Source organism: Mastigoproctus giganteus, chromosome 10 (genome assembly GCF_048544385.1).
Source record: "Mastigoproctus giganteus isolate SK-2022 chromosome 10, ASM4854438v1, whole genome shotgun sequence".
NCBI lineage: Eukaryota > Metazoa > Arthropoda > Arachnida > Uropygi > Thelyphonidae > Mastigoproctus > Mastigoproctus giganteus.
Genome location: NC_143584.1, coordinates 221,910,285 through 221,937,288, shown reverse-complemented (window position 1 = coordinate 221,937,288; position 27,004 = coordinate 221,910,285). Strand labels below are relative to the sequence as shown.

General features: G+C 37.2%; 1 protein-coding gene across 1 annotated transcript in view; it reads left to right on the top strand.

The window, feature by feature from the left end:
- LOC150079959 (bridge-like lipid transfer protein family member 3B) overlaps positions 1-27,004 on the top strand; it is a 208,838-nt gene that overhangs the window by 55,746 nt on the left and 126,088 nt on the right. The window contains exons 2-6 of the mRNA XM_090384043.1: positions 1,936-2,098; positions 5,824-5,862; positions 8,939-9,021; positions 25,821-25,929; positions 26,034-26,277. Of these exons, the coding sequence (XP_090240169.1) occupies positions 1,936-2,098; positions 5,824-5,862; positions 8,939-9,021; positions 25,821-25,929; positions 26,034-26,277 (638 nt within the window). The remainder of the gene's footprint in view (positions 1-1,935; positions 2,099-5,823; positions 5,863-8,938; positions 9,022-25,820; positions 25,930-26,033; positions 26,278-27,004) is intronic.

Sequence of the window (27,004 nt, the reverse complement as noted above, 5' to 3'; positions counted from 1 at the left end):
AGAAACACAGTGCTCTGTAAAAGCCAGAATTGAGTGTAGTATGTGGTTTGTGTTAGAGTTATGTTTTGTGTTTCTAGCTACTTGGCTGCAGGATCCTTAGTGAGATTCTACTTTGCCCACCAACACCACTGGAAGGGGAGCCAGGCAGTCCATTTTCTCTGGCTAGTCTCTGCCAGGGTCACCTGAACTGCCCGAATGGAGACCAAGTTAAAAAAAAAAAAAAAGTGAGTGAGGGTGATAGTAAGAGTGAGAATTAAAGTGGGTAGGAAGATTAGGAGAGATAAGTGTCGGCAGAGAGAGTTAAGGAAGGACTGAAGAGTTGGATCTCCCTGGACTGGAAAGCTCACCCAGATATAAGGGAAGTAGAACGATTGCAGAGCTGGAATGCCCTGGAAATTACAGTGCCAATTTGGTATGTCAACAGTACCTGACCCACTTTACAATATACAGGTAAAAGGTCAAGGATCCTGTGCCCAGTAATCAGGGCATCAGCAGTGTCTTTATGTGGTGTTAATTCAGCAGAATTATGTCTTTCCACTTGTAGTTTTGTATGGTTAAGGGAATTAGATTCTTCTATATGAAAACAGTGCCTAGGCTAAAGCAGAAAGTTCCTTGTAGTGGTCTTTGTCTGTGATGAAAAAGAATTCTTCGATTCGAAGAAGGGAACATAGTGCTTGAAGCATCTTGCATCTGAAAGGACATGATGACGGCAAATGTAAAGGATATGTTCCAAGTCCTCGGGTATACCACACTCTGGTGACTCGGGTGTTACACTGCCCTTAGTTGATTGATTCCATTCATTTTGCCAGTATTGGATAAGATGTGCTGAATATTCTCTTTCTCCTGGTCTAGATTATAATTGAGAATCATAGCAGGGATTGATTTATGATGGCAGTAGCTAAGCCCTCGAATGATAACTTTGAAATGTAGCGACAAAGCTCCAATAAGGACCTGTAGGGCCAGTGTACTAACAGTGCAGCAGTTGTGTGTAGTGGTGAGGAGAATGTACCAATGCAAATTAGTAGAGGAACCAAGAAGAAGATTGACATAAATATCAGCAAGCATATCAACAGCAAAACAAGTAACTCTTATCGTAGCCAACCAATTTTTCCAGATGGTAGCTTAGAGCACTCAGTGCACCAATATATGTCATTGCTGGACACATTAATACTGGCATTCAGAAGTCTAAGAAAAGTGCTATTTTGAGAAGTTCGTAGTGAAAATTTAAACTTTAAATTAGTAGATTTTGTATTAAATTGTAGTTTGTTTTTTTTATTAAAATCCACCAAAGAAGAGGGCAAAATATTAATTAATTTTCTAACTAAATTACCCATTAAATTATTTTTTGGCCTCAGTTATATTTTCTTTATATAACTGACTGTATATGTAGCAAGGCATGTTTGTATTTTGATAATATACCTGTGTATAACCCTGCAGTGATGTTCCTTTCTGATTACATTAGAAGAAACTAGTTTTCTTCTAATGGGATGCAACAAGTGACACTGTACTACAAATAAAAGGTACCTCTCAAAAGGGAAGTACTGTACCTTTTATTTGTAATTTGGTACTGAAGCATCTTGTAATTGTCATTGTAATTGGAAATAAAATTAAGCTTGCCTTTAGTTTACAGAGTAGATTACAGAATATTCTGTATGCCAATTCATAACTACTTAAATAGTTGGCTATGTACAGAAATTATGCAATTGCACCAACTTGTACACTTGCCTTTAGTCTTATTTGTTTATTTATTTGAAGAGAGAAGGTATAGGGTCTTTGCTAAATGTAGAGTAGAACAGTATGTGACCTATTATTTATTAATGTTCTCCTTAAAAAAATTAAATAAATGATGATTTTCAAATTGTTTTCTCAAAATAAATGTCATACCTTCTCTCCATATTGTTCAGTATTTATGCATAATTTTCTTTATTTTAACAGATTTGCCAAAAATTTGTCTGCTGACAAATTACAACTAAGCACATTGAAAGGCCACTGTGAACTACATAATTTAGAATTAAATGAACTAGTATTAACCGATCTTCTAGAGCTTCCAGCATGGTTACGATTATCTCAAGCAACCTGCAATCATGTTACCTTAAAGGTATTTTCTGAAATTTTATACTGTTCAATGTTTGTGTTTGTGACTGTACAATATTTGTGATATCTTTGCTTTTTTTTTATTCAAATCTGGTAGAATGGGCAATAGTAATACAAAGAAGGACAGTGCTCTAATACTGGTTAAGTATTAAGCATTAATACTTAATATTCAATAAGTATTAAATCAAAACTGCATATTGCTGACAAAATTTAGTGTCTTGTTCTTTGAAGATGAAGTGGGTAGATGCTCTGGAAAGTGATAATCCTAGTGCTTGGGGCTTGCCAGTTGTGGAAATGTCTGGTACTATGCCAGATTATGTCCTCGTGAAAGACAAAGAACTGCCGATTCAGTTCTTTGTCTTTTCTGGGGACTAAACTAATTCAGTCCCCAGAAATCTTAATATTGATATTTCTGGAGACTAAATGAACTACACAGAAAAAAAAAAACAAAAAAAGAAAGTAAAAAAAGAATTGAAGATTTGGGTGAAAAATATAAGTCATACTGGAAAAATGCAGCAAAGTCTTGTGCCTTCAGTTCTGCCCAGATACAACAGGAGGGATTTTATTAGAACCTTGTCATTTAACTGTAGATTCGTGTCAACTTCATTTGTAGTCATGTGGAGTTACTTAAATCTATAGGAACTCCATATGGCTTATAGGGATGAATTTTTTACTGCGTGGCCTGCTCTGATTGGTAGAGGAAATTGTTTAGTAAAGATGAAATTTATTTGAAAAGAAATGGTGTAGGGTCTTTGCCAATGTCATAGAGATGGCATTAAAAAGTTGAGGAACTGTTAATAGATGGAGGCATTGGAAATATACATGTTAGTGACATGAACCAAAATTGCACTTTCACCCTCTTCGAGAGGGTGAAATTGTAAGTTTGCAACTCTGAAATACCATACACATGGAAAGAAAGAGTGAAATAGTGCAATAACTACCAAAAGTGAGGCCACAGGACAAGACTTATTTAAGTAAGGTTAATTAATGACCCATCTCTTACAAAGGCACTCAGCAGAAACTTCCATAATCCCCCTCCCTCATATCTGTGGGGGGGGGGTTATGGAAGCCAATTCAGAAGAACAGTGCCTATGGAAATCTCTCTCCACTCTGATGATAGTATGCTACATTCTGTTTTTATTTTTGAGAAATCCTGCCCTGCACAAACAGCTTCAACTCTCAAATATCCACTACCAATTCTCTAAATGATAAGCTCCAGGTAATTTTGGTAATTTTTCAGTGGAGTTGAAGAATATACTTAGTTAACTTTGATCCTTATAAACTTTATCTTTTGGTAGAAGGGTGTTTAGGAAGGATAAATTTATATGAACATAGGAGGTATATGATCTTTGCTAAAGTCATTAGCATTAGTAGAGGCATTTGATGCAAGAAAGCAAGCTTATGCAGCATCAGCCAAAAATAAAAAATAACCACTTCCACTTCACCCCTCTGTTCGTTCGAAATACCTGTCCAGCTGAGCCTTAAACTTATTTAGGCTATCAACTTCCACGACAAGGGATGGAAGTCTGTTCCACCAACCAACCAACCAACCACCCACTGGCTAAAGGCAAATTTCCGCACGTCTATCCTACATCTGTCTTTCCTCAATTTGAATTTATGCTCTCTCAGGTGATTATTCTGAGCAAGAGGAAGCATCCCATCAGCATTGAGCATGCTCAAACCATTCAAGGCTTTATACACCTCTATCAGATCACCTCGCTGGTGCCTAGTCCCCAGACACTGTAATTTGCAAAACTTAAGCCTTTCTTCGTAAGAGCACCCCTTTGTTCCATTCACCAATCTTGTTGCCCTTCTCTGTACTCGTTCCAGCATCTCTACATCCTTCTTGAAATGAGGTCTCCAGACCTGTATACAGTACTCTAGGTGTGGCCTGACCATTGTCTTATACAAGGGAATAATCACCTCCTTATCCCTGCTAGAAAAATTCCTATATATCATTGACAATGCACCATGAGCTACTCTTGCAGCCCGTCTGCACTGCTCAGAAAACTTCATATCTGCCTGCACAACCACTCCCAGGTCCCGTTCATTCTCTACCACTGTCAGTGTAGTACCACAGAGTTGATACCTTGCTCTGGGGTTGCTGTTTCCCATATGTAGTACTTTACATTTGCCACCTCTCAGCCCATCTGCTCAACCTTTCCAGATCTCCTGTTGCAGTAGCATAGTGTCAGTAGTGTCCTTGACAACCCTGCCAACCTTCGTATTGTCTGCAAACTTGGACATTAAGCTTGATATACCATCATCAATATCATTTATAAATACAGAAAACAATAATGGACCCAATACTGAACCCCGAGGGACTCCACTAATAACATTAGTCCACGATGAGCAGTGTCCATTGATTTCATAGAGAAGGTAATAAGAATTCGGGGAAACTCCTTATTTTTCACAAAAAAGAATGTACTGTTCTTGTGCTCATCTTCAGTGATAATCAAATTTCCAGATAACACCACATTTTATGTTTATTGAGATTACTCTGACTTCTAATCTCTCTTGGCATAAGCAAGTGAATTTTGTTCTAAACAATTACTAACTCCGTATAAATCTGAAATGACCCTACTATGGAATATTGTTTGCATGGTAAGGTTATTTCAAAAGTCTCCCTACCATGTGATATTGTTCCCACATCTTGGAAGATGCCTCCAGTCTCTCTCTCTCTCTCTCTCTCTCTCTCTCTCTCTCTCTCTCTCTCTCTCTCTCAAGCCTCTATTCAAAAAAAGGGCAGTTAGGTTAATTAATGACCTGTCTCTTACAAAGTCTTTCCACTCACTGTCATAGATGCTCTTTGGTTTCTGTTGCATGCCTTTTGTATACATCATGGCAATCGAGAATGTACGATTATTGTATTGGTTTACTAGGATAACATCATAGTGCTCTAAAGATGCGAGAATGTACATAACTTCGGATATATGTATGTGTATCCAACAAATGGTATCAGAACTGTGCATTAGATATATTATTAAAACATGTTTTCAAGAGTCACTGTGAGACTATTTTTTTATGTGCTAGCTTGGTTTCAAGCTGGGGGGCATAGTTTTTAAAGCCGTCTGCATGCCCACAGACCACAAAATGTGAATGAATGGCCACTGTTCTTCTGAATTGACCTCTTCAGTTCCACAACTCTCTTTCACACCAGCCTTTCAACCAATCAACATCCATTCACTATTGATGCATTATGGCCATAGCTGTCAATGTTGTGTGAATGTTGCTGGTGTACTGGGCCATTCTCAGTATAAATATTTGTTATCTGGTCACAAAAACAAGATCCTGGTTACTTAATGATCCTCTTATTTCATTTATTATGCATTATTGCCTAAATATTTCTTGGAAACAGTTGATCAAAGGCATTAAAATTGCTGGCATCATATTTGCTACCTTTAAGATATTGAAGAATTTTTTTAAATACGAACAATTTATGGATAATTAAAATATATTTGGAGAAAAACTTTGTGTGTGTGTGTGTGTGTGTGTGTGTGTGTGTGTGTGTGTGTGTGTGTGTGTGTGTGTGTGTGTGTGTGTGTGTGTGTGTGTGTGTGTGTGTGTGTGTGTGTCACTTTTTGTCAGAATACTGCATGTGTTTTTTATATATTACGTATATATACTAACAAATAATATGAATAATTGAAAGTGAACTTGATCTTAAATAAAATGGATTTTTCAGTGCTATATTTTAAATTTGAATTTTTTTATATAACTGTTTAACAGATCCATTGGACAAAACTGAAGTCAATTCCTATATTTTTGGTAAGTGATCAAATTAAGGTTTTTAAATTCTTTCATTATGTTTGATTTCTTTACAGTGTAGTTTATAATTAATTGAAAATTTGGCTTTTGTTTTTTAAATTAACATAATTTCCTTCCTGTTAATTTGTGTCAGTTACATTCTTATTGTGAAAGCCTGAGTTTTATTTTTTATTTTATCATTGTTATGACAATGATATATGGGAAGTTTTTTATTATTTTTTTTGCTAATGCTTTTTAAGCTTGCTTTCTTGCATCATTTGCTGCTAATAATACTAATAGGATTCCCACACTATTTCACAAAAATCTTTAGAATTTGAAAATTTTGGTTAATATTTTAAAGTGCTTGTAGCAGCTCACTTAAAACTAACAAAATATTTGCTAATTAGTAGTGGCACCTGATTCAAGAAAGCAAGTATATTTCCATTGCTATTTTTGCATGACAAAAATATCAGTGATATCCAAAAAAGCAAGCACACTATTAAATATCCTAACGTATCATCTGCATTAAGGCCAGGCGACTCCGTAGCCAGGTGGGAAGGAGCAGCAGTGCATAGCACACGCTTCTTGATTAGACCGGGGTTCGAGCCCGTCACCACCAAATGCGAGGATGCGGAAAGGTCAGGGAATGACCACCGCATATCCCAGAGCAATATGGCCTTAGTTGCTAATGCTCCTAAAAACCAAATAACAAACAAACAGCATTGAGGCCAGTTCCACATAATGAAGATCTGCCAATAACATATCTTCTAAAATCATGAGATAAAGGAAGTAGGGATGAATATGGCTAGAATTCTTGTTGCCGAGTTTGCTGTACCATTTATTTCAACAGATTTGGACTACCAACCAGAAAAATCACACACACACACACACACACACACACACACACACACACACACACACACAATTAAGCAAGTATAGTTGATTGCTTTGTGATTTAAAGAGCAAGTAGAACTTCTTGGTTCTAGGTTACAACAGTGAAAGTTACTTGAAGCAAAAACTAGAATTAGTATATTGAGACATTTAGCTTCTTGAAAGTGTCCAAAGGCACAACTTGAATGATGAGATTGGCAGAAGGATAGCCATATGAGGAAAGACTCCGATTATGTGGGCTACAGAGCTTGGCAACCAGGCATCTCAGAAGTGACCTGATTGAGGTTAATAAGGCCCTGGGAGGGATTAGTAAAATTAATGAAGGGAAGCATATTTTATTTGTGTTTTCTTGTATACTTGGTTGTTGGGTTTTTTTTTTTTTTGGTTTTTTTTTCCAGTGCAGAAAAAGCCTGTGGCTTCCTTGCACTATATGGTGAATACTATTGCTATATATCAAAAATGTCACAAAGTGTTTTAAAAATATTTTGTTTATAGAGGTGACCTGATTGAGGTTAATAAGGCCCTGAGAGGGATTAGTAAAATTAATGAAGGTGGTTGAAACTGTTGTTCCACAAACAAGCAAATAATGCATTGAAACAAGCTTATATAGCATTAAAGCCGACCTGGCTAGTCGAATGGGTAAAGTGCCTGCCTGGCAATCCAAAGGTCGCGGGTTCGAATCCCGGCTCGGGCTTGGATCAAAGTACTGCAAAAACCTTGGGAGGTGCATTATGGCCACAGAAGCCAATGCGCCAACAACTACAAAATAAAAATAGCATTGAAAAAATAAAATTAAAAGAAAACACACACACAATCATACCTCCAGAGCAAAAGTTTCAAATTCTAAAGGAAATTGATCCACTGATTCCAAACATATCAAACTTATCTCATTAGATAAATATCAAACCACACTTCCATTGAAAGATACACTGAAATTTTAGTAACATAATGACTAAGCAATTTCGGACATCATACAATAATACATATCCTATCTTAAAAGTAAGTCTTATTCATTTTAAAATATTTTAATCAAACATATAATGTACTACAGGTATTCTGTTTCCTTAGAAAAGTTTGCCACTTAGTTTTTCTTGTAGTACATTTTGCTTCCCCTCTTAAGAAACTAGTAATAATCTCAAATCATGGCAGTATCTCAATGACCTTATTTACCACTTTTCCATAATGGATATATCCTGATGAAAGCATTCCTCTTGCTCAACACTTACATCTCCCAAATTTGGAGAGGAGGGGGGAACCCTAAAAAATTCATTTTCTCGAAGGACATTGCAGTGAAGTTGACCCCAGAAATTCATAATTATCTTCTTTCCTTCTTCCAAGAAATCCATGCACACCAGCTTTAAATGATCTCCAAGCTGCTAGTTCAATATCCTTTAGCTTTGTTTCAAATACATCATTTTTGTGGATTCTCTTTATTTGAGGTATAATGAAAATTCCACCTTTTAAATAAAGATCTCTTTTAGGAAAGTCTAGCTTAGTAAGTCTTTATATTATGTTTTATTTGTTGTACACACATCAGGCTTTGTTTTCTAATCATCCCAGTTTGCGGTATTTATTGTGGGCCCCATTAACCACCATTCAAAATTTATAAGAAGCTAAAACTGATAATTGATATTGATTGATAATTGTATTGATAATTTGTAAGACTAACAGAAATGGGATATTCATGAGCTATTTGTCTGCTAAAAAGCTCTATTCATCTTAATATGGACATTCCTCCACTACTCCATTGAGTAGTGGAGGAATGTCCATATAAGATGAATGGATCTATTAAATTAGTTAATAGTTAATATTTGCATAGGAATGAAATAGCTACTAATATGCTACTAATGTCATTACATCATTAGTTATCACCACCTGGAGAGGGGTGGTGATAAATCTACCCTGCAATGCAACTGCACAACTCATTCAATCTTGTGCTAAATCAGACATGTCTCAAATAAACATCCACCTAAATTATAGTGTATTATTTTTGCATATAATGGCTAATTCAGTTGCGAAAACCCCCACTAATGCTACATATTACTTAATAAATTTTATAAATTTCTCTGTGTGTGTGTGTGTGTGTGTGTGTGTGTGTGTGTGTGTGTGTGTGTGTGTGTGTGTGTGTGTGTGTGTGTGTGTGTGTGTGTGTTGCACTGCACTACACTAGCATATACTATGTGATTAAAATTTTATACATGAATAGTCTTTAGATGAAGTCCTGGTGGACATGGAAACATGTGAAGATCTCAGGCCTCCATCTCCTGGAAGTGGTCAGCCTAGTTACAGGTATGTAAGTAATTAAATGATTTTATTGTCTTGAGTTGGGCAGATTAAAAAAGTCATATAGAATATGTAAGAAAATCTTAAACTGGGTGTATTGATAATTTGTTCTGTGACAGGATTATCTGATATTTTGAAATCAGGGCACTGGAATAGGAATTAACTGAAATAATTTTTTTTTTTTGTAATACAGTTATTATTGCACAATAATGATATTGAAATTTGAAAAGTGGAGTTTTGCACATGGATGCAATTCAAAAATTTTAAATATCTAAATATGTTTGATTTGTTCTTAATAATGATAATTCAAGCAACATTGAGATTATATAGTCATCTAATAGTAGGTCAGGATATTGGAGTATTAGAATATAAATTGTAACACATCTTCCTTACATAAATAATAGTCAATATATGGCTTAAAAATTGTTATAGAATACTAACACACACACACACACACACACACACACACACAGGCCAAAAAAATACAGATCTGTAAGTGTTCAGAGCAACATAGATTCTGAAACAAGTGGCCTCTGAATAGGCAGGCAACTGCCAACATCCAATTTCTTTAATTCCCTGCACGTGATACAGGTTGGAATAGGGTAATTCTGGGCTTGGTTTAATTCGAATGTTATTTGCTGCACACTGATTGTCCTATTTTTCTGTACATTCCTCCTTAGAGTATGATGGCTTTGCTCTTAAAGTATTGTTTTTCTGCCACATTTACGTTCTTTGAGATGTGGAAGAACTGCTTGCTCTGCAGTCATGATAAGACCTTTTTCAAAGTCTGATAAATCATGCATTTTTCACATTCTTACTTCAGATTACTGCAGTCGAATAAATGTGTAGACTTTATACTCAATGAGGCAAAACATCAGCCCATTTCACAGTTTTCTTTGCATTTATTTAGAAGTCTGTGACTGTCTTAATACAAAGGTTTTATTTTTTTGGTCAGTGTTTGTAGATAGATAGTACATGTTTTTAAAATATGAACATCTCAAATTTCATTTGAATTTCCATTGGGTGCTAAGTAATGTTTGTAAAGTATAATTAAAGTTCATCCAAACAGAAAGTTTAACGACAAAAAGACATGTATATAGATTGCAAAGTAGAGATTATCAAAAAGTTGTTCTAGATGAAACCACTTGGGGCCCTTCATTTTCAGTCTGTAAATATACCTTTCCTTTTTTTTTTTTGGTCTGATAACTGGATGCCACAGGATCCAATAGTACTTTGTTGGGATTATATATTGGTTGAATTGAAATAGCTATTGCCAGTAAAGTGTGTTTCATATCTTTTTTGGCTATTTAAAGCTCCAGTGTAATGTCATTCTCACAACACATTAGATTAAATTATTCATTTATAAACACATGAATAAAATATACCTTCTTGGTTTTCATGGTAATTCAGTTTTAACCTCAGATATTTTTACCATGTAATAAATCTTAAATAACTTCACAACCACTGAAATATATAAAAAAAAAGTATACAGCATTACTCAAAGTACTGTCATGGAAAATTTATTATTATTATTTTATTTATTTTTTTTTTTTTTTTGTTAACAAAAAAAAAGTATGCAGCATTACTCAAAGTATTGTCATGGAAAATGTATTATTATTATTATTATTTTATTATTTTTTTTTTTTTTGTTAACAAAGATAGAACCTATAGTGCTTAGTACCATGCATGGGGTGAAGGCTGAGAAAACAAGATACTTATTGACGTTAGACCTGAATTTCTTTAGGTTGTAACCACCCAGAAATACATGTGAAGAGAAGTTGTTCCAGAAAATAGAAGGATAAATGAGGAATAGGAAAAGTTGGACAGTGAATGTCCAACTTTTCCTAGGTGAAGTAAACATTGGCAGTGTGCTAGATGATTTTCTAATAACTGAGAGGAAAGTGGAGGAGAAATTGTTGAGGATAAACATAAAAAAGGCACCCGGGGTGGATGGGATCTATCCAGTTATATTAAAGGAGGGAGCAAAGGAAGTAAGCAAACCCCTAGCCATAATTATGAGAGCTTCTTTGGACTCAGGGGAGGTACCCATGGACTGGAGATGTGCAAATGTAACCCCAATTCACAAAGGAGGATCAAAGGCTGACACAAGTAATTATAGACCTGTTAGTTTAACTTCGGTTCCAGGAAAATTAATGGAGGCACTGGTTAAAGAAGCACTGCAGGATCATCTGGACAAGAATTCAGTTATAGCTCAGACACAGCATGGGTTTGTTAAGGGCAGGTCTTGTCTGACCAATTTGATTGGATACTATGATGTAGTCACAAAAGAACTGGATGCAGGGAATAACTTTGATATTATATATTTGGATCTTAGAAAGGCTTTGGATACTGTTGCGCATGGAAGACTGCTGCACAAATTGGAGAAGTGTGGCATTCGAGGCAAATTGCTGCTATGGATAAAGGGATGGTTGAGTGGCAGAAGACAGAGAGTGGTAATCAATGGACACTGCTCAACGTGGACTAATGTTATTAGTGGAGTTCCTCAGGGTTCAGTGTTGGGTCCATTGTTGTTTTCTGTATTTATAAATGATATTGATGATGGTGTATCAGGCTTAATGTCCAAGTTTGCAGACGATACAAAGGTTGGCAGGGTTGTTAAGGACACTACTGATACTATGCTGCTGCAACAGGATCTGGAAAGGTTGAGCAGATGGGCTGAGAGGTGGCAAATGAAGTTTAACATTGACAAATGTAAAGTACTGCATATGGGAAACAGTAACCCCAGATCAACGTATCAACTCTGTGGTACTACGCTGACAGTGGTAGAGAATGAAAAGGACCTGGGGGTAATTGTGCAGGCAGATATGAAGTTCTCTGAGCAGTGCAGACGAGCTGCAAGAGTAGCTCATGGTGTCTTGTCAATGATATACAGGAATTTTTCTAGCAGGGACAGGGATGTGATTATTCCCTTGTATAAGGCATTGGTCAGGCCACACCTTGAGTACTGTATACAGGTCTGGAGGCCTCATTTCAAGAAGGATGTAGAGCTGCTGGAACGAGTACAGAGAAGGGCAACAAGATTAGTGAATGGAACAAAGGGTTGCTCTTACGAAGAAAGGCTTAAGTTTTGCAAATTACAGAGCCTGGAGACTAGGCATCGCCGAGGTGATCTGATAGAGGTGTACAAGGCTTTGAATGGCTTGAGCATGCTCAATGCCGATGGGATTCTTCCTCTTGCTCAGAATAATCACCTGAGAGTGCATAAATTCAAATTGAGGAAGGACGGATGTCGGATAGATGTGCAGAAATTCGCCTTTACCAGCGGGCAGTTGGTTTGTGGAATAGACTTCCATCGCTTGTTGTTGAAGTTGATAACCTAAACAAATTTAAGGCTCAGCTGGACAGGTATTCGAACGAATTGAGGGGTGAAATGGGAGTAGTGGTTGTTTTTTTTTTTTTTTTTTTTTTTTTGGCTGATGCTGAATAAGCTTGCTTTCTTGCATCATATGCCTCTACTAATGCTAATGGATGTTACTTGCTTGTAGCATGTGTCTGGGCTGGGCTGGTTTGCAAGAGAGTGGGAGAATTGTAATTCAGAAAGTACTTATGGATGTATCTTTAAAAAAAGATACATAGTAGAAACAGTACGTTTATGAGACAGCGAGCGGAGAGACTGTTAGAGATGAGTCATTAATTAACCTAACTGCCCTCTTCTGATTGGAATCTAGAAGCCTAAGAGAGGTTTGGGGACACTGCCCCAGATGTGAGAACAATATTCTATTGTAGGGCGGATTTGTGATTGAACAGCTGTTTGGAAGAAAAGTAACAATGAGAGCGAAAGAGAAAACCAAGTTTTTTAGATGCAGAGGAAGCAATATTTGTAATTTGCTTGTGCCAAGAGAGATTAGAAATCAGAGTAATCCCCAAAAGAGATATATCATCTTGCCTAGAAATCGGAGTGTCACCAAAGATAAGTATAGGAGCAGAAGAATCCTTTTTGCGAGATATAAGACAAGACTGAGTTTTAGAAGGATTGAAATCAACTAAGTTGTTTTTGCCCCACTGGAGAATTACCTGGAGATCGGCATTTAAGGAATTGATAGCGGATATTTGAGAAGTTGAAGATTTGGCAGGGCAAGGTTTCTCAAAATGGAAAGTCGAATGCAGTGTGCTATCATTGGCAAAACTATGGATAGGATTTTCAGTAAATGGAAGAAGGTCATTAATATACAAGAGGAAAAGAGTGGGGGAAAGAACCGAATTTTGGGGGATACCAGCATTAGTGGAGAAGTTAGAAGACAGAGAGCCATCTACCATCACCTCTCATGAGTGATCAGAGAGAAAACTGGATAACCAATTACAAAAAAACAGTTGGCAAACCATAAGATGGAAGCTTGTTTAGAAGACCTTTATGCCAAACACGATCGAAAGCCTTTGAGATGTCAAGAGCAACTGCTTGTGTTTCACCAAACGACAGTGCCTCCATAGCCGAGTGGGCAGGAGCAGCAGTGCATAGCACACACTTCTTGATTAGACTGGGGTTCGAGCCCATGACCACCAAATATGGAGGATGCGGAAAGGTCAGGGAATGACCACCGCATATCCCTGGAGCAATATGGCCTTAGTCGCTAATTCTCCTAAAAAATAAAATAACAACAACTTCACCAAACTTTTCCATTGAATTTGTCTACAAATGGGGTAACATAAGCCACAATATCACCAGTGGGTCAACACTGACGGAATCCATACTGGCGATCATTGATCAGATGGAAGGTTTCTAGGTAGTTTAACTTTTGGCAGTTAATTAATTGCTCAATTACTTTAGAAAGCGTAGAAGTAATTGCAATGGGATGGGAGGGATTTGTCACCCTTTTTAGAAACTGTCTGGATATGAACAAATTTCCAAGCAGAAGGAAAACACCTTTTGAATAAGAAAGTGAAAAAAGGTTGCAAAGATCAGGAATAAGTTCAGGAGCACAGGTTTTTGAGAATAAGTGGAGAAAATATCATCAGGACCTGGAACTTTCTTAGCATCAAGATTCGTCAAAATCCTTCTGACATCCTTTTGATCGAAGACCACAGGAGGCATTGAATGGAGCGTGTTGGCAGTGGTGGGAGGTGTTTTACCAAGATCATTAATACATGAGTTGGAAGAAAAATGGGATGCTATCAGGTCAGCTTTATCCTTGGCTGAAGTGACAACAGAACCATCTGGTTTGGACAGAGGTGGGTGCAGAGATGGGAAAAGTTTGCGGCCAATAGCTTTGGCAAGAGACCAGAATGCTCAGCTATCATTAGGGCAAGAAGCAAGTTTTCTACTCTTAGCTTGTTCAAACTCTAGTTTGGACTGATTAATAACTGCTTTACAATTGTTGCGAGCTTTGGTGCAGGCAGAAAATGAAACTGAGGAATTAGAAACAAGCCAATTAAGATATGCAACATTCTTCTCTTGAACAGCCTTAGCACATTTATTGGAAAACCAAGGTTTAGATAAAGGACGAGATTTTAAAGTGGTGTGTGGGATAAAGGATTCCCTTCCTGCAAGAATAATTTCACTGACACGATCTGAGCAAACGTTGACATCAGAAGTATTGAAACAGTAATCTGACCAGGGAAAAGAAATCTTACAGGTCATCCCATTTTGCATTCTTGTAACGCCAAACAATATCAGGTTGGGAATAGCCATGAGATAAAGTCTCCATTGGGGAAGAGACAATCACCAAGTTGTTGATCTGAGGTGCCTAAAGCACCACTCACTTCGACTGTGTACTTAGAAGGGTTGTTTGTGAGAAAAAGATCAAGCGTGTTGGCTGTATGGTTAGGATTGTCCGGTATTCTGGTGAGTAAATGAACAACCTGTGCGAGGTCATTAGTAATTGCAAAAGCCTCAGCATTTCGACCAGCTGGGTCAGTGTGGCTAGAAGACGGAAGCCAGCTGCAGTTGCGAACGTTAAAATCGTCAAGGAAAATTACCTCACTGTTAGGAAAATTGGACAGGAGAAAGTCAAGTTGCAAAGAGAGGAAGTCAAAGAGCTCCAAGTGATTAGTGGAGTTGGGAGAACGGTAGAGACAAGAGATGAATTTGACACAGCGAGGTAGAGAGATTTTAAGCCAGAGAAGATCGAAATGAGGAGATTCCAAATTACCAAGTCTTTGACAGAAAATATCGAAACGGACATATGCACAAGTACCACCTTTGAGGTGAAAGGAATCATACAGCGAATAATTTGGGCATCTGAGATGAGCAGTAGTTGAATCAACCATTAACTGAGATTCTGTCAGAATAAGTACATGGGGTTAGGCAGACTGGAAGTGGAAGTGGACATCGTTGAGATTAGAACTGAGACCATGTATATTTGTGAAATGAACTAAGTGTTTGGGTGGTTTAGATCTTTTCGCAGATAAGCTTACTCTATTAGTTTGACAATTCATGGTGTATTCAATAGTAAGAAAAATTGGGGGGGGGGGCATGCTCTGTAAAGTATTGAAATTTTTGGATATGGTATACACATGGTAAGAATATACCCAGATCCTTGACATAATGTGGCCTCGACAATGCCACCCGCATTGTCAAGTCCAGTTATACACTAGCTGATCCAGAAGCCTCCTAGAGATTTACCAATAGTTTCGGTCTAGTGTACTAATCAGCAGCCGGCCTGTGAACACCATTTTAGAGCTGTACCCTCAAAATGTAAGGAAGATTGGATCTTGCCATGAGTCATCAGTCATACTGCATGATGGAAGAGATGGGGAAGGGTTGACTGGAACATAGCTTTGTAGACTAAACGTGGGTTCCACCACTTCATGCCTCGAATAAGCAAAGTGGTGGTATTGCACCGGTTGATGAGAGTCATGTACCACCTAGTATTGCCTGGTAACATAGAGGGGCAGCATTCCTCCATGTGGTGTGGGTGCCACACCTCGACCCTTGCTTATGTTGGTTCACACCTGGGTTGTCACCCACAATGTGCTTGTGCATGGGTGTTAACCCTGAATTAATAACAGTCCCAGCATCATGAAGGTGCAAGCAGAGGATTTGGCTGTCACAGACCGTCCGGACTTCTCCTAAATTGGGTCCACTTGACTTGAGTGTCACCTGAATATCAGTTCCATCAGTGTTTTAAACTCCCAGGTAGCAATTACAGCTTGTCTGGCATATCTGAGAGAATGTCTGCGACAACCTCAAGAACCAATAAGTTTGAGAGAGGTTTTGCTGTCATAATCCCAGATGGGAAGAATATTCCATAGTAGGGCAATTTTGAGATTAGTACAGAGTGATTACTTCTTTAGAATAAATGTAACACTGAGAGTGAGGAAAAAAAAAAATTGATGCAGATGATGCAATATTTGAATGTGCTTATGCCAAGAGCAATTGGAAGGTAGTGTAATTGATAATAAGAGATATGTGATCTTTTCTAGAAATTTGAGTGCTATCAAAGATGAGCATAGGAACAATAGACTCTTAAGTGAGAAATAAGACAGGATGTTTTATAAAGGTTTGAAGTTAACTAAATTTTCTTCTCCTTATTGGGAATTACCTGGAGATCAGCATTTAAGGAATTGGCGGTGGACATTCAGTAAGCTGAGGCTGTTTGTAGAGGGAAAGATTTCTCAAACTGGAAGGTGGAATGTAGAGTGCTATAATCAGCAACCTTTTGTTAGGATTTCCAGTGCTGATATCCCATAAGGGATATCAGCATTGGTGAAGTTGGAAGACAAAGTGCAGCTACATCACCGAAAATGAGCATTCTCAGAAAATATTGGATACCCATTATTTTCTCAAATTCAAAAAAACAGTTGGCCAACTATAAAATTGTAGCTCTTTTAGAAGCATTTATGCCAAACATGATCAAAAGTTTTAGAAATATCAAGAGCAACTACTAGAGTTTCACAAAATTTTCCATTGAATTTGTAAAATTATGAGTAACATAAGCCAGTATATCATCAATGGTTTGGCACTGATGGAATCCATAATGGCAATCATTGAACAAATGGAAGGTTTCAATATAGTTTAAGAGTTGACAGATTTCTCTATTAATTTAGAAGGAGTAGAGGTAAGTGCAATAGGAAAATAATTGGGATTTATCACCCTTTATAGGAACTGGCTGATTATGAGAAAATTTCCAGCAAAATTACCAGCACAATAAGAAAGTGTAAAAAGGCAACACAGAATAGGATCAAGCTCAAAAGAACAAGTGGAGAAATGCCGTCAGGACCTGGAGCTTTCTTGGCATCAAGGTTCAGAATTATTTTAACATCCTTCTGCCACAGAAGCCACTAAGTGAAGTGTATTGTACTAGTCAAGTTGGTTTTGTCTATTTTTTTAGCTGAAATGTAAAACTTTCTGTCCATCAATACTTTCACCTCTGTTACAACCTGATGATTGAAGTTATGGCCAGTAGCTTCGGTGAGAGACCAGATTGCTCAACTACCATTTGGACAAGAAGAACATTTTCTACTTTTAGCCAATTCAAAATCAAGTTTGGACTGATTAATAACTGTTTCCCAGTTGTTGCCATCAGAGAACAATTTAAAAGAATAAAAAAATATACAAGGTTATCAAAAAGTTCGTACCCTCACCTAGATAAAAATAAAACATCAGTAGCAAGATGCTGTTTTTAATATAATTTGTTTATGTATTCAATAACTAACATGTGAAATTTCATTCCCATAGGTGATCGTACACTTGAGGTGGAGCTCGGAATCTGAGAAAGGACGCTATGGTTGACAAAATGGAGTATCGAGCAGTGATCAAGTTCCTGCATTTGCAGGGCAAGAAAGCTCAGGAAATTGACTAAGAAATTAAAACTGTGTATGGGCAGAATTGTCCATCCTATGACACAGTAAAAAGTGGAAACAGGAGTTCCAGTGCTGTCGTACAAGTGTCTTTGACGAGCCAAGAGAAGGAAGGAAGGCCATCAACATCCACAGACAGCGAGACAGTTGCAAAGGTTGAGCAGCTAGTGCTGAGGGACAGACATATGACAATTCATTTCATCGCAAATGCAGTGGGAATTAGTTATGGGTCTGCCCACAGCATTTTACACGACCATCTGCACACATATCTAAGTTCTCTGCACGATGGGTTCCAAGATTGCTGACACCTTTGCAGAAGCAATGTTGAATGTAATGTTCTCGCCAAATGTTGGATTTGTGTAATGCGGATGTTGAGAACTTTTATGATTGGTTGGTGAAAATTACGAATGTTGGTTGTACCAGCATGATCAGGAGACTAAAGACATGTCAAAGCAATTGAAGCACACCTCCTAAAAAGGCAAAGACTACTCCATCTGCGAAGGTGTTGTCCGTATTTTTCGACAAAAAAAGGGTTATCCTGACAGATTACCTATCTCATGGTTCCACACTTACCAGAGAATACTACAGAAATCTTTTGAAAAAGTTACGCGATTCTTTGAAAGTGTCCATCTTCTGTCAGACAATGTTGGTAAAGACAATATTGGTAAATAAATTTGATGAATTTGAGGTATTGCTCAAAGCATCAAAGGCAGATATTATTGGGATATCAGAGATGTGGTGTCACACAGATATAAGGAATGCAGAACTGGAATTTGGGGAGTACAACGTCTACAGAAAGGATAGACAGGATAGGAAGGGAGGAGGGGTTATCCTATTAGTTAAGAAACACATAAAATCCAAGGAAGTGACGCCAGTCAACGTCGCTGGACAGTGCAGTGTCGAGTCTTTTTCTTTTTTTTTTTTTTTTTTTTTATGGAAACCCCAAACATGAAACATATCAAAACCTATAGTACTTAGTACTGTGCATGAGTTATTATTATTACTATTATTATTATTATTAAGAGCCATATGGTGCAAGGAAGCCTAAGGCTTATGCTGCACCAGGAAAAAAAAATTCCCAAGTTACCCTGAGAGAGAGAGAGAGAGTCAAAAGTAGAAGGGAATCACCAAGAAAGAGAAGAATGATGATATCCAGCTCAGGACCTTGGGTGTGTGCCAAGCCCATACTCACCAGATGTGAGCCCCCGGGGTTGAAGGAGAAGTATGGGGGGATGCTGGAAACTTTGCTCTAGAGACTAAACATGGGTTTCACCACTTCAAGGCTCCAATAAGCAAAGTGGTGGTATTTCACCAGTTGATGAAAGTCATCTACCGCTGGTGTGACATATGGGAGATCAAAATTGAGAGTAGGGGTGTGCTATAGGCCTAATGACTCTGATGAGTATAATAAGAAAACGTACAGAGAAATAGAGTGGGCCAGTAAATCAGAGAGTTCTTATAATGGGGGAATTAATTTCCCAGATATTGACTGGAATTTGTGGGTTGGTTACTCACACACTAGTAAGGCTTTTGTGGATTTATTGGATGATTGTTTTCTACATCAGCATGTTCGGGAGGCAACTAGAGAGAGTAATATACTTGATTTGATTATCAGTAGTGATTCTTCATGCATTAAGAATCTGCAGATAAAGCAACCACTAGGTGGCAGTGATCACGGCGTGCTGAAGTGAGATTTACTCAAAGAGATAACTACCATCAGGGATAAAGGAAAGGATTTTTGTTTTAATAAAGGAAACTACAATGGTCTGAGACAATATTTAAATTCTATACAGTGGGGCCAACTGATGACGTTACCAACAGCAAATTCAAAATGGGAAGCATTCAAAGAACTTCCTTGGAAGCTACTAGGCTTTACATACCAACTAAGAAATATTGTTCAAGGTTTAGGTCTAAATGGATGTCAGATGAACTAATGAGACACATGGCAGAGAAAAAAAATGCATGGGATACATATAAATTAATACGTGACACAGAAGCCTATGATAGATATAAGCTGGTCTGTAACCAAGTCACAAAGGAGGTTAGGCAGGCAAAGGCAGATAATGAGAAATATTTGGCAAAGGATGCAAAGAAAAACAGCAAAGAGTTCTTTACTTATGTAAAGTCTAGAAGGAAGGGGATGATTCAGATTGTTCCACTTGATATCGATGGTTCAACTGTTGGTGATCCTGCTCAGGTAGCTAATAAACTAAATGAATATTTTGCATCGACATTCACACATGAGGAGTTATTCAGCAAGGGGAATGCCAGAGGTGAATTAAACTCTCAGTGAGCTAGATGAGTTTGTAATAACTGAGAGGAAAGTGGAGGAAACATTGTTGAGGATAAATATAAAAAAAGGCACCTGGGGTGGATGGGATCTATCCAGTTATATTAAAGGAGGCGGCAAAGGAAGTAAGAAAACCCTTAGCCATAATTACGAGAGCTTCCTTTCACTCAGGGGAGGTACCCAGAGACTGGACATGTGCAAACGTGATCCCAATTCACAAAGGAGGATCAAAGGCTGACACAAGTAATTATAGACTTGTGAGTTTAACTTCTGTTCCAGGAAAATTAATGGAGGCACTGGTTAAAGAAGCACGGCAGGATCATCTTGACAAGACTTCAGTTATAACTCGGACACAGCATGGTTTTGTTAAGGGGAAGTCTTGCCTGACCAATTTGATTGGATACTATGATGCAGTCACAAAAGAGCTGGATGCAGGAAATAACTTTGATATTATATACTTAGATCTTAGAAAGGCTTTTGATACTGTTGCCCACGGAAGACTGCTGCACAAATTGGAGCAGTGTGGCATTGGAGGCAAATTGCTGCTGTGGATAAAGGGGTAGTTGAGGGGGAAAGACAGAGAGTGGTAACCAATGGACACTGCTCATCGTGAACTAATGTTATTAGTGGAGTCCCTCAGGGTTCAGTGTTGGGTCCATTATTGTTTTCTATATTTATAAATAATATTGACAATGGTATATCAAGCTTAATGTCCAAGTTTGCAGATGATACAAAGGTTGGCAGAGTTGTTAAGGACACTACTGACGCTATGCTGCTGCAACGGGATCTGGAAAGGTTGAGCAGATGGGCTGAGAGGTGGCAAATGAAGTTTAACATTGACAAATGTAAAGTACTACATATGGGAAACAGCAACCCCAGAGCAACGTAATAACTCTGTGGTACTACACTGACAGTGGTAGAGAATGAAAGGGACCTGGGGGTGGTTGTGCAGGCAGATATGAAGTTCTCTGACAGTGCAGACGGGCTGCAAGAGTAGCTCATGGTGTCTTATCAATGATATACAGGAATTTTTCTAGCAGGGATAGGGGCGGTGATTATTCCCTTGTATAAGGTAATGGTCAGGCCGCACCTTGAGTACTGTATACAGGTCTGGAGGCCTCATTTCAAGAAGGATGTAGAGCTGCTGGAACGAGTACAGAGAAGGGCAACAAGATTGGTGAATGGAACAAAGGGGTGCTCTTACGAAGAAAGGCTTAAGTTTTGCAAATTACATTGTCTGGAGACTAGGCACCAGCGAGGTGATCTGATAGAGGTGTACAAAGCCTTGAATGGTTTGAGCATGCTCAATGCTGATGGGATACTGCCTCTTGCTCAGAATAATCACCTGAGAGGGCATAAATTCAAATTGAGGAAAGACAGATGTAGGATAGATGTGCGGAAATTTGCCTTTAGCCAGCAGGTAGTTGGTTGGTGGAACAGACTTCCATCCCTTGTTGTGGAAGTTGATAGCGTAAATAAATGTAAGGCTCAGCTGGACATGTATTTCGAACAAATGGAGGGATGAAGTGGAAGGTTTTTTTTTTTTTTTTTTGGGCTGATGCTGCATAAGCTTGCTTTCTTGCATCATGGAACTGTTCTAAGTTCTGTCAACAACTTCAATGAGGAGTTAACGGCTAACTCTCAATCTGATGAGCTGTCTGCATAGCTAGATGTTAATCTCAACATTTTTCTACAGAATGTAAGAAGCGTAAAAAATAAACTGTCTACGCTTATAGCACTTTTGGTTGGAGAAACTCATGACATAATTTGTTTAGTTGAAACATGGATGCAGGAACCTCTTCAGGATGTTTTTCTACAGCCGAAAAATCTAAACTACACTCCATACATGACATCTAGGATTAATCGAAGAGGTGGAGGATCAGCAATTATTTTAAAATCAAACATTAAAGTTATTAACACCTACAACACCTGTTCTTACAACTCTGAAGGAATTTCTCTTCTGATCCAAGTTAAAGATTCACTACTTCAAATATATAATATTTATATTCCGCCTGGACCTACTGATGATATTATTAACGAAGTAATAACCTGGATAATCACTGTTCATAAGTCTCAAGCTAACATAATTATAATGGGCGACTTTAATCTCTCCTTGCCCAAATATAATTTACAAATGAACTTGCTGTCCGACTCCTTATTAGTTCTAGGAGCTAAAAATATCAACGTCCCTGCTACAAGAGGTAATCAAGCGCTCGATCTAGTTTACTCCAATCTTGAACTTCAAGAAAAGTGTAGTAGCAACATTACATTTAGATCTGACCACAAAAGTATAGAATTTCAAGCAACAATTTGCTGTGGGAATCCTCGCCCGCCTCTAGAAAGCACTAAAAGGATATCATCGATTAAATTCCTTCAGAAAGAAAAGTTTTTGCAGCTCTTAAAATACTATCCATGGGATTCTCTTAAAAATATACCTATTCAGGACGCCACGTTTCTATTAATAAAATGGTTAAATCAATTAAAAACAGAGTCAGCATCCAAACTTGTAAGAGTTTCTTCTCAATCCAAACCGTGGTTCAGATCTCATCTAAAACCATACTTTAAAAGGAAACAAAAATGCCACAGGCAGTGGAAGAAGTACGGAACTTCATCAACATACATAAAGTATAAAAAGAGCAGAGCACTGTTTCAGCTCAAAAAAATTCAGGCGTACAAAAATTACTTAATGTCCAGGCTCAAGCATAATAAAAGAGCACTCTCTTCAAAAACAAGAGCTACCTTGCAGCAAGACCGGACTTTGGAATGGATAAAATTCAATATGGAAACATGCAATTTTGACATCTGCAATGAAGATATGCAAAACAAATTTAAAGAATTCGATTCTTATAAACACACAAATAGCGTTCAACATGAAATGCTTCCTAATCAAGCTCTGCTAATCAACCAACTTGTAAACAAGGATACAGTTCAGAAAATTATTAACAAACTACGAATTGATAGTAGTGAAGGCCCTGACGGCATCCCTAGTTTTATTATTAAATTGTCCAGTGCATTCATCATTGATTCTCTAGTTCATATTATTTCCAGTTGCATCTCCCAGCCATTCCTTCCAAGATTATGGAAGACTTTTAGAATTACCCTGATTCCAAAACAGGCTAGCAATAATAACCATATAAACTATCGTCCAATTGCTGTATCGTCCATAATCGCTAAGATTATTGATAAGATTATGCTGCCATATCTTCGGGATGCGATCTTTGCTAATGCACCCGACAACATGCATTTTGGTCCTACAGGGCGCTCTACAACAACAAGCCTAGCTGACACCATTGTGCGCATCCAAACTGCGTTTCAGGATAAAGCACAATGCGATGTCTTTTACTTAGACATCAAAGGTGCTTTCGACAACATTGATCACAAGAAAGCCATTGAAATACTGAAAAATCATTTCCCCATTGATACAATGGTTATATCCTATCTTCAGTACAGCCTCAATCACAGAAATCTCATCTTCCCCACTAATACTGATAATATTCTCGTCACAACCGCAACAGGCATCCCTCAAGGAGGTGTTCTCTCCAGTGTTATATTTTCAGCATCTCTACAACCACTTCTACAAGAAAATCCAAATCTGCTGTCTTATGCTGATGATTTAAAGTTGTTCATTATTTCCAAATCCTGTGATGACATTTCCAAGGTTAGCCATGATGCGAATTTACAGATGTGCGGAATCATCAAATATCTGAAGAATCTCAATCTCACTATAAATACAAACAAATCTGCTCAAATAACTTATTCCTTACAGAAACAACCAAACCACATAGAAATTAAAATTTCAAATGTTTCAATTCCCAACGTATTTGCTCACAAAGACCTAGGAGTTGTTTTTGACAAAAATCTTTCATTTAATTCTCACTATGTATATGTTGCTAAAAAAATTCAAAAATCAAGATGGCTGATCAAGCAAGAAACAGCGGTGATTCAAGATAGAAAAACAGTCATTAACCATGTTCAGAGATGCATTTTTCCCATTCTGTCCTATGCCTCCGAAATCTGGTCTGGCGCTCCTCAAGTTACCGTAAAAAAATTCCTTGCTCTAGAGTATTGGGTTCTTAGATGGCTGAACAATAAACTTCATTTTCCCCGTACAATATCCAGGCAACAGCTTTACAAAAACTTAAAAACAAAGCCTCTGCAACAGATGATCAACGAGTCTGGAGTCATGCTTCTTGCTAAGTTAATTACTTCTGCATCCAGTTCACCAAACCTAGCCAACATAATAGCTCCCACCAACAGAGAAAACTCAAGAAACCAACAACAATTCAAATCCAAACTCTCCAGACTAAAACAAATGGACAGGATGTTCCCCAATGCATCCCTTCACCTCATAAATTATCACAACATTGATTGTAAGAAGTTGCTCAACTCTGAAGCCTACAGGAGTCTCATTTCCAAACAAATTATGAGAAATACAAACAGCTGCCTACCTACAACCCAGTAACTACATCCAGAGCCAAATGTGATGTTCTGCAATATATATTTTTGATCATTATAATTCATATTCGTTGTTAATGTATATATAGAATATGCTATGTAATTTTTTATATATATATTTGTCTCCTTTGTACTGAATTTATGCCCCTAGCCTAGTGCTGTGATGGGCTTGCTGTAGCTGCAATAAATGAAAATTTATTTATTTATTTATATGCCTCTACTAATGCTAATGCACTGGCTCACAAGGCCATTGTCACCACCAACTTTGCTGCCCAGTGTGACTTCGAACTACTGCAGCACCCATCCTATTCTTCTGACCTTGCGCCGACTTCTTGTTTCGAAAAATGAAGAAACCATTGCTTGAACGCCACTTTGATTCGTCTCAGTAAGTCATCAGTGAAGTGGAATCGTGGTTTCAAGCAAAAAGTGTGGCCTTCTGTGATCAAGGCAATAAACAACTGATCACTAGATGAGAGAAATGTGTTACTATGCATAGAGAGTACATAGAAAAGGATTAAAGTTCCTGCGAAGTTTCACTTTTCTATGGCTATTATTTCTAGGTAAGGGTACAAACCTTTTGATACCTCCTCATATATAGTAATTTACAGCTGCTCTCTTCCAAAAACATGTCAGGTAAAAGAACTTTTGTTTCTTTTGCTGCATCCAAAAAAAATAATGTATATGCTACTCATAGTGGATTGTTTTTTGAAAACTATTGTTATAGTATAAGAAGACTCCATTACTGATTCTTTTCCCTCTCATTGATTCCCGCCTGATGAGGGGGGAGGGGAAGAATAAATGCGTTTTCATTGCTGTTCAGTGTTTAAAATTGGGGTTGCTTTGTTCATCCCATGTGGCTTAAATAACATTTTTTAGGTTTTCTTGGATATAAATTTTTTTATCTATTGTTTTACTTGTTCACCATAAAAAAATTTTTGAAATTAATTATGCATTATTATCTCTTTTGAAATAGTTGAAAGGCTGTGTCTTAATAGCCTTTTGTTTTTAATACCAAAATTAATCCATGATTTCAGATTGCTGTATTTTTTGAGACTTTTCACATTAATGAATTTCATTCTTTAATATAAGGTGTTGTTTTTATATTTTTTGCATAGTCATTAATAAAATATACCATTATGATAACTAAACAAAGTATAATAGTATATTTAAAATAAAAAAATTTAATTGTTACATTAGCAGCAATTTAGTTATATTTTTTAGTTGACATTTTTGTTTTGATTTGTATGTAGAGGTGATAGTAGAACCAAAATTAACTGTATTTTTGCTTTTTTATTTACTTTAGTTCCGGAGGAAAGTATGGGTTCTCAGATCGTGTAATAGATGGTATGACTGTTGTAGTAAATTCAGTTCTAATTAATTTCCGTTCCCCAGCCTTTCAGGCATCATTTCAGGTAAATTTGCCTTAAAATTTGTATTCCTTTAAGAATGAATTTTAGTATGCTGTCTTAGTATTGTGTTAATAAGTAAATAACATTAGTTTCACCATTTATTATAGTTGTCCCGAATAGTTCTGGAAAGCTACAGTCCTGATTGGAAGAAACGTGATTTACGGTTGTCAAGGATAAAAGATCCAGAGCGTGGGGAGGTTTTGTTGTTCAAGCGCCTCGAGTGGCAGGTTCTTCGAATTGAAGCCAAATCTAGGGAAAATGATGATATTAAGCCTCGTGTTCCATTGACACCACTGCGCCTTATCACTAACCAAGCTTGTTGCAAAATTACAATCAAAAAGAAATTAGTTGGTAAGAAATATTCTGCAAAAAATTGACTTGATTACCTATTATATTTTCTCATTTATAATAAATTTCACTTAAATTTATTATAAATTTAAGTGAAATTTAAGTTCATTTTTCTATTAGGCTAAAGAAATATGTTATATACATTTTTCACAACATTTAAAGATCAGAAAATGTTCCGGAAGTTTTTCCATCCTGTCAGATAGAAATTTATAGTTTTGAATCATATATAATGTAAAATTATCTGATAAAAGTATATGAGATATCAAGATAGTCATTTAACATGTTTTCCTATAATTCAGTGAAACTTTTTTTTTTCTTATGATTTAGTGAAGGTCTTAAAATAGAATTCATTCTGATGGAAACGGAAAACATACTTAACTGTTGATGAGGTTTTACTACTGTAAAATAACTTACTTAAAAGTACAGGAAGAAACAGTATGGACAAAGTAAACATTTTCCAAACAAAAAATTGAATAGAGCAGAGATCGAGCTAGTACGAATATTTTGAAGTTCATTTCTTTTGCCTTTAATTTTTTTATTTAATATTAGTAAACCAATTGCCATTTAATTCAGCTTTTAATAGTCTCTTAATGTAAATTTCCACAAAAAATATGTACAGTTAATGTTAACTTGTGCAGTTAAATCTTGCAGTCTAGTTGATATTAACCCTTAAGCAGATATGTGTGAACTTTGGTAGAGTCCCATGATTGCAATGACCCATTTTACTTAC